Source organism: Xyrauchen texanus, chromosome 22 (genome assembly GCF_025860055.1).
Source record: "Xyrauchen texanus isolate HMW12.3.18 chromosome 22, RBS_HiC_50CHRs, whole genome shotgun sequence".
Classification (NCBI taxonomy): Eukaryota; Metazoa; Chordata; class Actinopteri; order Cypriniformes; family Catostomidae; genus Xyrauchen; species Xyrauchen texanus.
This window is the reverse complement of record NC_068297.1, coordinates 15,024,713-15,038,732: the sequence shown is the minus strand read 5'-3', so window position 1 is coordinate 15,038,732 and position 14,020 is coordinate 15,024,713. Positions and strand designations below refer to the sequence as shown.

Sequence of the window (14,020 nt, the reverse complement as noted above, 5' to 3'; positions counted from 1 at the left end):
CGACCAATCTTGGACTTGCGAGTTTTCAACCGGGCACGCAAAGACACCACACCATGGAGTGGTGGTGGTGTAGTGGTCTAAACCACATAACTGGTAATCAGAAGATCGCTGGTTTGATCCCCACAGCCACCACCATTGTGTCCTTGAGCAAGGCACTTAACTCCAGGTTGCTCTGGGGTTGGGGATTGGGGATTGTCCCTGGGGATTGTCCCTGTAATAAGTGCACTGTAAGTTGCTTTGGATAAAAGCGTCTGCCAAATGCATAAATGTAAATGTAAAATGTAAGACACATTCTAACTTGGGTCTGGCATCAAGATTGGTTCTCAGCGGTAGACCAGAAGGACGAGTACTTCCATGTCTCTATCTTGCCTCAACACCAACCCTTCCTACGGTTCACGTTCGATGGCCAGGCATATCGGTACAAAGTCCTCCCCTTCAGCATGTCCCTGTCCCCTCGCATCTTCACGAAGATCACAGAGGCAGCCCTTGCCCCGCTAAGGGAAGTGGGCATTTGCATACTCCATTACCTCGATGACTGGCTCATCCCCACAGGGACCAGGTGCTCAGGCACCTCAGCCGTCTAGGGCTTCAAGTCAACTGGAAAAAGAGCAAGCTCACCCCGGTTCAGAGCATCTCTTTTCTCGGCATGGAGTTAGACTCCGTCTCAATGACAGCGCGCCTCACCAACAAGTGTGCTCAGTCGGTGCAGAAAGGCCTCACCTTATTCAAGCCAGGCACAGAGGTCCCTCTAAAACCATTCCAGAGGCTCCTGGGGCATATGGCATCCTCCCCGGTGGTCACGCCACTGGGGTTGATGCATACGAGACAGCTTCAGCACTCGCTTCTGACTCGAGTCCCAAGATGGGCATGGTGCCGTGGCAAGTACTGTGTGTTCATCACCCCCACTTGCCTCCACACTTTCAACCCCTGGACTTACCTCTGTTTTCTGCGGACAGGAGTCCCCATACAGCAGTTGTCCCCATGCGTTCTGGTCACCACAGACGCCTCCAAACAGGGTTGAGGCGCCATGTGCAGAAGTCACGCAGCCACCGGCTCCTGGACGGGGCCACGGCTGGGTTGGCTTATCAACTGCCTAGAGTTGCTGGCTGCTAATACAGGGCAAGCACGTCTTGACAGCCAGAGAGCACCGCTATGATAGCATACTTAAATCGCCAAAGTCGGCGTGCACTCTCGTTATGTCACAACTCGCCCACCATCTCCTCCTTTGGCACCAGCAGCGACTCACCGTCATGAACGTCCACGTGGGCACTGGCCAACGGCACATCCCTAGCAGACATGTGCAGAGCAGTGGGCTGGGCAACACCAAATACCTTTACAAGATTTTATAATCTCAGGGTTGAGTCAGTCTCGTCCCATGTTCTCTCAGGTCCGAGCACGTTGAATTCAGGAATGCGGAATGTCTGACCGGGTGTTCTGCTTGTACATAGTGCCTTTCCCCTCCATTGAGGGGATCACGTGCGCTCTTTCCCCAGAAGAGTCCACTAGCACTCCCTGGATATTCTTCCTCCCTAGCCCTATAGTCCGTGAATTCAGCAAAGGAATTCCCCAACCAGACCCACTATGGGTACTAAAATTACCCCGTACTGGTATAGGTGCTCCACAGGATGGACCCTTGTGGATTAATCCACCTGTGTGTATTTTCCACGGTACAGTCCCCCTACTGGCGGACACGCATCTCCCTTTGGCAGTCCCCACTTCCCCCCGGTCGCCTTGTTTGTAGCAACTCCTCCCTCGCAGCAGGTAGGATCTACCACCGTGCCATTCCCACATGTGCCCTGAAAACCCATGTGACGTATTTCGTCACTCTTTACCTCCCCAGCCTGGGCAGGTGGTGGTCTCTGCAGGGTCTTTTCCCCCTGAAAGAATAGGAGTTGGAAAAGAACGCCTTCCCTGATACATGTTATAGCGTTAAGATGACCCCAGCCGCTTTAACTCTATGTGGGAAACATGGAGAGAGAAAAGGCACGGCTGGCATGGCCTGCTCCCGACACAACTCGACACAACGTCGAAGTGAGCGACAGATGGGAAACGTCTAGGTTACTGTTGTAAACTCTGTTCCCTGATGGAGGGAACGAGACGTTGTTTCCCCCTGGCCACGACGCTGAACCTAGCCACTGCTATGGCCGAACCTTGTTCTTGGCTCCTCAGTGCAAAATCTGAATGGACAGACGCATGATTCCCTCCATTTATACAGGTATGTCCGGGGGAAGGACATGCAAATTCTGTCTGCCAATTTCTCATTGGCCTTTTCTGAAGTTCCAAGGCCTTCAAGAAGTCCTCTAGTGTCGCTTCACTCGACACAACATCTCGTTCCCTCCATCAGGGAACAGAGGTTACAACAGTAACCTAGACGTTTTGCCCTGCTTGCCCCTAACCCAATGCCACACATGCATGAAAGTGACAACTTGATCAGGAAAATAATTATGATTATTTGAGGATTTTGAAATCAAATATTATTGTTTGCTGTATGTGGCATAATTTAAGCAGTAGTTTTTTATTTTTTATTTAGATGTGTGTTCAATGTGTTAAGATGTGTGTCAAGGATCTTAGTTCAGGGGCAACAGAGGAGTCAGGAGACATCAAAGCATGTTCAAGGTTAGTTCTTTTATTCTTCTCTCCTTTAGCATACAATCAACGGTAACTGTCGATAACAAAGAAATTGTGAAGCACTCTAAATAATAAACACTCACTAAATGACAAACACTCTCTCTGTTCGAGGCTGTCATGCTCTCTTGGTCACTCTCCCTCTCCAGCAGACTGACACGTGACCACACCCCCAGTGCCACAATGTGTATTCATAAACCTGTTTTATTTTAAACTGTAAACCATAGATATCCATTTATAATTGCATTTGTTAGCATTAACAAACATCATTACATTGCATAATGCATAAAAGATCATTAAAACTGCAGTGTTGCCCATATATACCAGTGAAATCTGGTGCTCAAAACCCCGGAAACATGGTTGCCTACAGTTTGATGTCAATGTAATTTCATCTATGGCTTGTCATGTGTGATGATGTTCAAAATTATAGACTTGTTTTCCAGTAAAAATATTTAAACATCCTTAAAAATAAGATATATTTCCTGAAGTTTTTGTCTTTGTGTTTCGTGTACTAAACCCAAAGCTCACAACATTTTGTTAGATTTATGCTTAAAACAACAATTTGCCAATGGGCTAGGGAAAAATAAACCTAATTCAAGATTCTGAACAAGTCATTCTCAATGTCATGTACTGTGTCTTGTTTAAATTATATTTAGAAATGTTGTTGCCTGAAGAGAAAAAAAAAGACAAATACTGGCAAATAATTTTAAACAAATAAAAGAAGAGGAAAAAAGAAAAGGACAAATAAATAACATTTTCTTGCAGTGTGGTACTGTGCACATAAGTAGATGTGCAAATTCATTGTATCAATTCTGGCTGCTCAGAGTAGTCATCAGTTATTAACTGATGACAGTTATTAACTGATGACAAGTCTGAGCAGCCAGAATTGATCTGCTTGCCTTATTTGTGTGTTGTGTTCCTAGTGGCAACACCCAACACACACCCAAACACAGAAGGGGAGAGAGAGGGAAAGAGAGAGCATGGTAGTAGGTCAGATTACCACGATTTAATGACAGAATCCTTCTACACAATCTGCCACACCTTTAACTCATTAGCACTGATCAATAATGCACTGCTCCCAGCACACAGGCTTTATCTTGCTGTCAGTGTTGCTATGACAACATAACAACCATAGTGTTACAGCACCACAGAGGCAGATGAAAAGATCAGCCAGAATAAGAGATAAAAAAAGATAATGTTAAGAGATGGGAACTATTGGATCATGAGGGTCATTCATGTGACAATTATATTTGAATTTGGCATAAATATATCAACAGACAGACATAAATATCTTCTGACCACTGTAATTCAGTTTGTGCATCTAGCCCCATTTAGCTGATGCCTTCTACAACAATAAATGATCTGTGGAACTGCCTGCCTTGATTAACCTGACAGCTAATGTCTTGCTAAAGATCGCAATGGTGATAGATCAGGTGAACTTACTGGAAAATCCATGATGTTCAAACCTATTACAACATTTGTGCCACGCCCTCATGGATTCCATAACCGGGCTGAAAGACAAGCTCTTTTTAACTCCATAGTCAGCAGCATAGAGATCCAGCATACCTGGTGGTTTGATGTTACAAAAGACCATAAGGTTATGACTATGAGTCTGACAAGGTCGTGGCCTAAATTGACAGGAACTAAAAATGAAGAAATAATTTTTTCCCAACTTTTCTTATTTCTACTTTTTTAGTTACTGTCAATTTAGGGCATGACCTTATGATCTTTTGTAACATCAAACCACCAGATATGCCGGATCTCTGGGCTGCTGACTATGGAGTTAAAAAGAGCTTGTCTTTCAGCCCGGTTATAGAATCCAACAGGGCATACACAGTCCTCTCAAGAACAAGGGACCAGCTGTCACCTGTAACTGAACAGTAACCTGTACCTGAAGGGTTTGATGCAGCTTAAGATGTTTTCTTTTACTGGTTAAACACAACTGACTCAAATCTATATGTCTGTCTGTCAGTCTATACAGTACTGTGCAAAGTCTATCTGTCTTGTCTAATCTGTCTGTCTGTCTGTCTGTCTGTCTATACAGTACTCTGCAAAGTCTAAAGCACAATAGATGTTTAAAGGGGTCATATAATGCCATTTTTGTACAAGTTAATATGAATCTTTAGGGTCTAAATGAAAACTTTGTAATATACTTTTATTAAAAATTCTCATTAGTATTTTAAGAAAACACTAATTTTACCTGCTCAAAAACAGCTCTGATTTCAGCACGCCGTTTCAGTGCATATGACTTTAAATGATAATGAGCTTTGGTCACCCCGCCCCTCCGTAAACATTAGCCACATTCATTGTGAAGCGTGCAAGCGATTTGCAAAGATTAATATAAAGGTTAATAAAACGTTACACTTACTTCTTCTGGAGGTGTAGAGGGAATATAAATAGTTGGTACCGAATCTTTTTTCAGCAGCAGCTTCTTAGCAAAACCAGCTTTATACTGACCCTCATTTATAAAGCAGTCTGGTGAAAAATGATTCGCGCAAACATGAACGCATTGACGTTGCTCGCGGGGAATATTCCCATCGTAAACAAAACTCAGCCACTGCGTCTTCAGCGGTTCAGATTTAGGAACATCAAAATGACTGCTGTGTTCTTTATTACACCGAAGAACAAACACCACAATCGCTTAGGCGCAATTCTGCTCTAGTGTATCAACAATGATGACGGACTATGATTGACAGCTCGCTCACGAGCGAGGGCGGGTCTGTGTTGAAACACTGCTGTCAATCAACAGTCCTGGGAGGGGCGTCCGACCGTGTGACGTCACACGGTCGAACGGCTCGATTTGAGGCAGGGGAAAATATATAAGGAGATTAAAACAAAAACACTGGATGGATTTTTATCATAATAGGATGGTTGTGTACAGGCACAGCCAACACACATTTCAGTACAATCAACTTGAAAAAGTGCATGTACCATTATATGACCCCTTTAACAAAAACATTTGTTTTAAGACAGTTATTGTAGATCATCTGCTTGAGAGTGTCAATAAGAAATATTCATTTTATTTTTCAACTTTCGTTTTGCAAATCAAACAGAACAGAATAGAAGAATAGGGAGCCCTGCAATAGGATGGCCCCTACAGAGTCCCCACAGAACATTGAGTCAGTCTGGGATTACATGAAGAGACAGAAGTAATTGAGACCTAAATACATGGAAGAACTGTGGCAAATTCTAATAGATGCTTGAAACATCCTATCTGCCACAACCTTGAAAAACTGTGCCAAGTGTACCAAGGGGAATTGGTGCTGTGTTGAAGGCAAGGGTGGTCACATCAAATATGAATTTAGCTTTATTTTATGTTTGTTGCACTTTGTATGATGTCTATTGATGGATAAAAACAATTAATGCCATTCTTTTTTAAATACAAAATTTGTTACAAGAGCGTAACAATTTTTGCACAGTACTGTGTGTGGAGATAGATAGATACATACATACTCTATTTATACCCTAAAATGATTTTAACCTCAGATCACATCACACACATACAAACACACACGTTGGTGTGGCTATCCTTATGAGTACTCTCCATAGACACAATGATTTCTATACTGTACGAACTATAGAATATATCCCCTAAACCTAACCCTCACAAAAACCTTTCTGCATTTTTACATTTAAAAAAAAATCATAGTTTAGTATTTTTTTTTTTTGTTTAAGCGATTTGAATTATGGGGACACTAGAAATGTCCTCATAAACCACATTTATAGCATAATACCCTTGTAATTACCAAATTGTAACCTAAAAAATTTGCTTCTAAACCACCCAAACCAACCTAAAAAAAATTACTCGTAAACCACACACACAATGTCATTCCGTATATATCCAACAACCTTGCAACTCCTAATAGTGCTAATGAATGCATACAACCCAATTTATTAAAGTACAAAAATAGATAAATTCATAACAATTTATACAGTATATACACAATTAAAACGGTGTGCTTAATATATGTATGCATGCTTCAGTTCAGCGTACATCTTACAGTTTTTCTCAATTCTCGAATGAGAATAATATTTTTTTAAAACAATTTTAAAATCTCTGAACAAATAGTTTATTGTTCACACCAGATTTGAATATCTTATTCATTTAGTTGATTCGAAGTGAAACTGTCATACTTCTCACAACTTCTAAATATTATTTTTAATCGTGTTAGCCATCACATGCAAAATGATCCATTCAATTATCAAAATCTGTCAGACATACATGTATATTCCATATATATCTATGACATGGAATGTTTGTGATGTCTGCAAAATCTCTGGCCAGACCAACAAGAGCGACAGTATGTCCACCAAGAAGATGTAAACTTGTAGTGTTATGTACTTTGAGGAGTTACAATTTATAGTTTTTTACAGAATTACTGCAGGTTTTTTAATTGTTGCTGGGTTTTTTGTAGCATGGGTGTCATTTTGTGGCAATTTTTTGTTCACTATACATGACTTTACATGTAAGAAATGTGTAAAAATGGACACAAATGACATTTGTATATAACAAACATTTCCAGGATTGACTGCCATGGTGAAAAAACATCTTAAAAATTTTACCTGAATACATACCTGTCAACACTCCCGTTTTTCCTGGGAGTCTCCCGTATTTCACACCCATCTCCCACTACCCTCCCGTTTTGTTATTTCTCCTGGGTAACTCCCGTAATTTGTATGACCCAAACATCCTTATATGAATAATCTCATCAATATATTATTCCAAGGTTGTCCAGTTGCCAGATCTTGTATGAAACGAATCATACTCACACAATCGACACTTCATACAAATTTCAACCTATTTGTGACCTAAACCTGGCAACCTACAACCTAGTTGCACTGTTGGTAGATGGGAGGAGAAGTCTCAGGTGGTGCACCGGCAAAAAAAAAATATATCTATATATATATATGTAAATTTAACAACAGCTGGATGGAAGAATTCAATTTCATATTTCAAAGCCATATCGACAATGCCCACAGTTTTTGCAATGTGTGTCGCACTGATTTTAATATTGGACACGGTGGGGAAAATTACGTTACACAGCACAATAAATCAAAATGGCACAATTTTTATGTATTTAGCCTGCCTCTGCCCCACCCGCTCAGAGGTCTCCCAGATTTTGGTACCCAAATGTTGACAGGTATGCCTGTATGGCTCACACAATGACAAAAAACTTGTAATTTTAGTGGTATTGGCCAATTTGCTGACATAATAACTAGGTTTTGAAGCATGAATTAAATGTTTTGGGTGAGTTAATACATTTTGCAGACATCCAATAGAGTTGTGATGTCCCATAAAACAATTGTGATAATTGCACTTAGTGTAGAGACTGTTTAAAAAAAATTTGCCAAAGAAACTGAGAAAAGCTGTAATTGCTGGAGATATAAAGGATCTAAAGTAGCATTCTGTCTCAATACATCTCCTACTAAATGTGCTCTTCTGTTCAACAACAATGCTGTGTAATGGGTGAGAGGTGTTATAAATAATGGCTGAGAGCTCAACCAGCATTCTTCTCTCAATCACCAACTCTAGCGGATCAAGATTGATCTCTTTGGTTTTATTGGTGTTAAGCTGGAGATGGTTCCGTTTATACCAGTCCACAAAGTTCTCCATCAGGCTCCTGTACTCCTCATCCTTTCCTTCACTGTCACTGGCACCATACAGGAAGTCTTCCAGAGGACCAGAACCTTTCCCAGACTCAAGCTCATATTAAACATCCACAGCACTACTCCACTCAGCTGTTCTGCACATACCTTAAGGACCCTTGAGTTTATGCCATCACAGCCGGCTGCCTTCCCAGCATGGAGGCTACTCAATTCACTCTCCAATTGGTCAGTTGTAATACACAGGCCACAAGGAGAGTTGGCAAAACACTGTCCACACAGAAGTTTATATATCCTGTTTCAAAATGCTTTCCAGCTTCAACAAAATGAACATGCACATAAACGCACTGCTGCGTGCATATCTCTCTCCCCTCCGGTGGTCTGGATTGCCCTTTAAATTCCTCTCCGCTCTCACTGCAAACACAAAACAGCTGTTAGAGGTGATTTCCCACAGGTGTCAATCCTTACCATACTCACTCTCTCTGCCTCGCTCTCCACAGACGTCGCTCGGCCACGCCATCCCCAGCCAGTAAATTGTGAACCACACACCGAGATACTTTGTTACAGGACCCATTCACACAAATGTATCTTAATAAAGCAGTAAATACTGGCCAATTCATACCCAAGATTAGTGGATGGGTGAGGCGGAGACTAACAGGTAATCGCGAACATCCCCATGCACACACCTTACCTTCACCTGCCGGCTTGTATGCAAAGCCTCAGATTGAATCTGGCTTTGGTGAATGGAGGTTTGATTATCACATGAATACCCTTTGGCAGCTGGGAGACGAACTGCTCCAGCACCCCGATTTTGATGTCATCGGTATCGCCCGCCTCCTCAGCCACCAACCACCGTTGGCAGGGATTGCGGAGCTGTTGTGCAAATGCAAACAGGTGGCCGACCTCACTCAGCATCAGTGTACGAAAATGCTGGCAGTGCTGTTCCAGGCTGTAGCCAACCCATTGCAAAATGGCTTTCTTCAAATCGGAGTACTCCAGGAGATTGGTAACTGGGAGTTGTTGTGCTGCGAGTTAGGCTTCCCCAGACAGCAGAGGTAGCAGATGGACTGGCCACTGTCAGCGCAGCCACTTCAGGGCTCTAGCCGTGTGCTCGAAGAGCTCCAGAAAGACCTACGGGTCGTCTTGTGGTGTCATCTTCGAGCGTCACATGGGGTTCTGATGATGCTGTGGTTATGACTGAAGCAAGCAAGCAAGCTCCGCAACACCCGCTGGTACTCCGTTTGGGCCTGGAGGAGCACCTCGAAACACTTCTCCCTCTCCATCCGCAGTTCCATGAGAGCCTGTTGTTGTGCTTGTTGGATGCTGGCTAGGGACTTGAGGACTTCTTCCAGTGGCATTGACGTCATGGCAGCGAATCCTTCCTCAAGTTTCGGCACCACTGTGAAAAGGTTCTTTCAACTCTCTCAAAGAGGAAGCAGGAGACAATTCAACATGTTTTTTATTTCCCACACAAATTCAAAATGCTGTCTAGCTTCAACACAATGACCACACAAATGAACACACTGCTGCGTGCAACTCTCTCTCCCCTCCGGCGGTCTGGATTGCCCTTTAAATTCCTCTCCACTCTCACTGCAAAATCAAAACAGCTGTTAGAGGTGATTTCCCAAAGGTGTCAATCTTTACCAATCTCTGCCTCGCTCTCCACAGACGTCACTCGGCTACGCCCCAATCACCTCAATTTCCTCTGGGAAAGTAGGTCATCAATAAAAGGGAGGCTTTTCAACATTTCTTTATGACTAGCAATGGATCTGGACACAAGTTCTGGATCACATGTTTAATGAGGCAAAATGACCTGATGATCGCCCTAAAAATAAACAAGACATCCCACAGTCCCTTCAGAGGAGGAGATGTGATATGTTTCTTTAACAAGAAAAGCCAACACTCTACACAAAGGGAATTCATCACAAAACGCCCTAAAGAACACAGAACAACAAAGAGATTGTGGAAAGCTGATTTTAAAGGTGAACAACAATGGGCTTTGAATGGCTTTACACATACGTCCTCTGCTTTCTGTTTGCCCTCTCTGTGATACACAATCTACACTGGAAAAAGTGTAATAAATACTAGCCCTTTAACTATCCCCAGACATGTAAACACACAAGCCTGGGAACATTCTTAGGGTTAAAGTTCGAGAGAGAGAGAGAGAGAGAGAGCATTTTATTAACTGCTTAGTTATACATACTGTGCAATCCAGTTTAACTATAAAAGGCAAAAGTCTTCAAATCTTGATCTAAATCTCAGCCAGCTGAAAACCCTAAATAGGGTCTTGACCAGGCTTGACTTGTTTGTGTGTGCATGTGTTTCTAAGTGAACAACTTGTGTGGATTTGGTTTGCAATCTAAGGGGCTGTTCACACAGAATGCATTCTTGCTTTCAAAAACAGCTAGATGCAGGGCAATGTAATAGGGTGTTCATTCCGAATGCGATCTTAAAAAAGTAGATGCATACAACATTTCGCAGGTGTCCGGAGACACATTTCAGAATGTTGACCATCTTTTTAACTTGACACGGTGTCTAAACAATGCGACACTCTTGCGCGAGACACTGAAAAAACAGCTAGACGGGAAAGAACGGCCCAAGACATTTGTCTAGTGCTTCTTTACATCGAAAAACAATAGCAAAACAGCACACACGGACGCAAAAATGTGTTGGTGTGAACGGCCCCTGATGGAACAGCTCGCAGGTGTCTCTGACATGTTTTTAAAGATTTTAAACATATAAAAAAAAAAGTGCCGCTCCTGCGTGAGGTGCCGCACAGTGGTCAAGGACATTTTTTGTAGCGTGTTTACATAGAAAACAGTAACAAACTAAAAAACAACCATAGAACAGAATGCTGGTGTCTATAAAACACTTTTAAAGGTTGAACTGTTTATAACCTGACAAGGCCTCTAAAAACGTGAAAGTGAATGCTGAAAGACAGCAGGAAGTGTTGCCATTGATAACCTGTCTAGTGAGTGTTTTCATAGAAAATATATTTAAAAACAGCAGATGGACACAAGAATGTGTCTTGTTTGAACATTTCCTACTATTTAACATGCTTTCTACACAAGTTACTGAGAAAACAAGTAATGCGAGGCTCTGTTAATGGAACCAACAGTGCCGAAAAATGACACCTGAAGGTCAGAGTGCAGGTAAAGAAAAAGAATTACACAGAGAGAAGTGGTTAAGTGGGTTTCTTGGAATTTTCTGGAATGTTCCTTCACCAGAAAATGAAGCAGCATGGTAATTATCAAGAAGGGAGTGAGAAAGAGCGAGCGGTAGAGGAAAACGTCCCTGTGAGATCTAGAGCACTGATTAAATCCGGAAAATAAATGAAGCCTGTGTTCTTGGAGTAACTGGACCAAATTACCCAAGTACACAATTCGACTATTATATGAGGCCAGTTTTCCAGAACCAAAAGCATAAGAAGTCAAACCACGAGAAGACAAAATACAAAGTACAAACCCAAGGCAGTTTAAATCTGTAGTCTGTAGGTCTTGTGTTTTCATATTCTTTAGTTTGTTTAGTAAGCAGCTAAATTAATCCATTGAACCACACCTGTGCATTTGTATTATGTGTCCAAAACACAGCACAGACAAATGGCTTGAATATGACCATATTTAGGTCACAATTTTAACAGAGACAGAAAAGAGGGAGAGGAAGAGAGAAAAAGAGAAAGATTCAAGATTCAAACAAATGTTAGGTTAAAATATACCTGCATTTAAATTCTCCTTCTGTCCTTGCGATTTCCTTCAAGTTCAGCATTTGAAGATATGAACAGAACAGGAAGGAGAACTTTGTTAAACGTCATGCATGCAACACAATAACCAGTGTGTGCATAAGTTTGTGGTAACACAAGGGAAAGTACAGTTACCTACCATGTTTTCTGAAGTCTCACACACTCCACACTCATAATAAAGAGCAAGGTCTTCACTATGACACACTCACACACACTTCCAACATAATCATACTTACACATTCATACATGTTCAGCTTCAGTGGGTGCAAGACTTGCTTTCACATACTGTCCTTTAACAGAACACAGGGCCCTTTCATATCCAGATCAGAAGTTTAGCCAAGAGAGAGGGGGAGTCCAAGAGTACACATGACGTAACGGTGACAATCCACCCAGTTGACGTTAAGTGTTCCACAGGCTCATTACGGTAGCAGATCTCGGTGTGGCTGTGTGTTTGTGAAGGGTTTGCTATCTGGGTCTGCACATTTTTAGCTATAAAGCCTATTGGCACTCTCTGCAACTCTGTTATTCATAGCTGACCTAGTAAGGCCTCTCTTGCAAATCACTGACTAATTCACTCTTGATCGTGTGACTTCCACGGAATAACATTTTATCTCATTTCACAAACATTTTCACATATTTGTGAGAGAACAATATAGGAACTTGTGATTATAGATCACATCCCTTAACGAGATCATGACAAAACATTTGAGGAAGTGAAGAAACATGAAGGAAGGTGAATAAAACTTCTTAATTTAAATAATTACAATGCTCATAATCACATGATTTGCCTCACAGGATGTGAATGTGTGTCTGCGAGTAGTAATGTTGCAATTTTACTTCCTAAGCATCAGCACTGACAGACTGAAATTGGGCCATACTTCCTTTAATGTGTAACGTAATAACTACCTCATAGAAATGTTGAGCATTTTACAGAGTCTGTCTGTTCATTCTCACAGTGTATTTTGCACTTCAATATTTATGAAAAACAAATTTAACCTCTGGTATAGTGTTTCTTGTCATTTCTCCACCTGGCAGCGCCAACTTCAGCGTGAATACTTAAGTACAACAACGCCCCCTTGTGGACAGTATAACTCAAACCTTTGTTTACGTCATCATATGCCTCACAAACAACTCAAAGAGATAGTTCACCCAAAACTGAAAATACTCCTATCATTTACTCCGTCTCAGATGTGTATAACTTACTTTCTTCTGCTGAACACAAAGATTTTTATAAGAATATTTCAGCTCTGTTGGTCCATTCAATGCAAGTGAACTTCTTCTTTTGTTTTTGGATATTTACATTTGTTGTGCATATCACCACCTTCTGGGCATAGAGGAGAATAATAGTAAAAAGGACTTAAATATTGATCTGTTTCTCAACCACACCTAGCACATCACTGGAACTGTTTGGATTACTTTTATGTTGACTTTGGTTCCTTTTTGGAGCTTCAAAGTTCTGACCAGCATTCACTTGCATTGTATGGACCAAACGAGCTGAGGTATTCTTCTAAAAATCATTGTTTGTGTTCAGCAGAGGACAGAAATTCATGCATTTCCGGAATGGAATCAGGGTGAGTAAATGATAATTTTCATTTTTGGATGAATCATTCCTTTTAAAATGCTACTAGAAATCAATACAATTTAATAGTACTTTTAGAGACTCTTAGGAGAATTTGTGTAGAAATAAGTTTCTTGATTCTCAGATTTTTCTTTAAAAAGAAATAGACATCACAAACTGTGCTTATAATGCAAAGACCCCCATGTGAACAACAATATGATATGAAGAATCAATCCTTTACATAATTTTACATTTCACAACCTACATAAAGACAAAAGGCCACATTCATGAAACACGAGCAGAACTAATTGTTGTGTAAATTGGCCCATTGTATTCAATGTCACAAGTTATGTAAAATGGTTTTATCAACAATTTACACACTTGTGTCTCTTGAATAAGGCCCAAAAGACCTCTGTTCTCAAACTCTGCATCTAAGACAAACTGACTAAATATTGTTCTAGAAACCTCAGTTTAGATTTAGAGAGATAAAATGA

General features: G+C 41.3%; 1 protein-coding gene across 1 annotated transcript in view; it reads right to left on the bottom strand.

Moving 5' to 3' along the window:
- The window catches only part of b3gnt2b (UDP-GlcNAc:betaGal beta-1,3-N-acetylglucosaminyltransferase 2b), a 61,303-nt gene extending 49,302 nt beyond the window's left edge, over positions 1 to 12,001 (bottom strand). Inside the window, exon 1 of the mRNA XM_052153905.1 lies at positions 11,945 to 12,001. Within this exon, the coding sequence (XP_052009865.1) occupies positions 11,945 to 11,950 (6 nt within the window). The 5' untranslated portion in view covers positions 11,951 to 12,001. The remainder of the gene's footprint in view (positions 1 to 11,944) is intronic.
- Between the last annotated feature and the right edge of the window lie 2,019 nt (positions 12,002 to 14,020).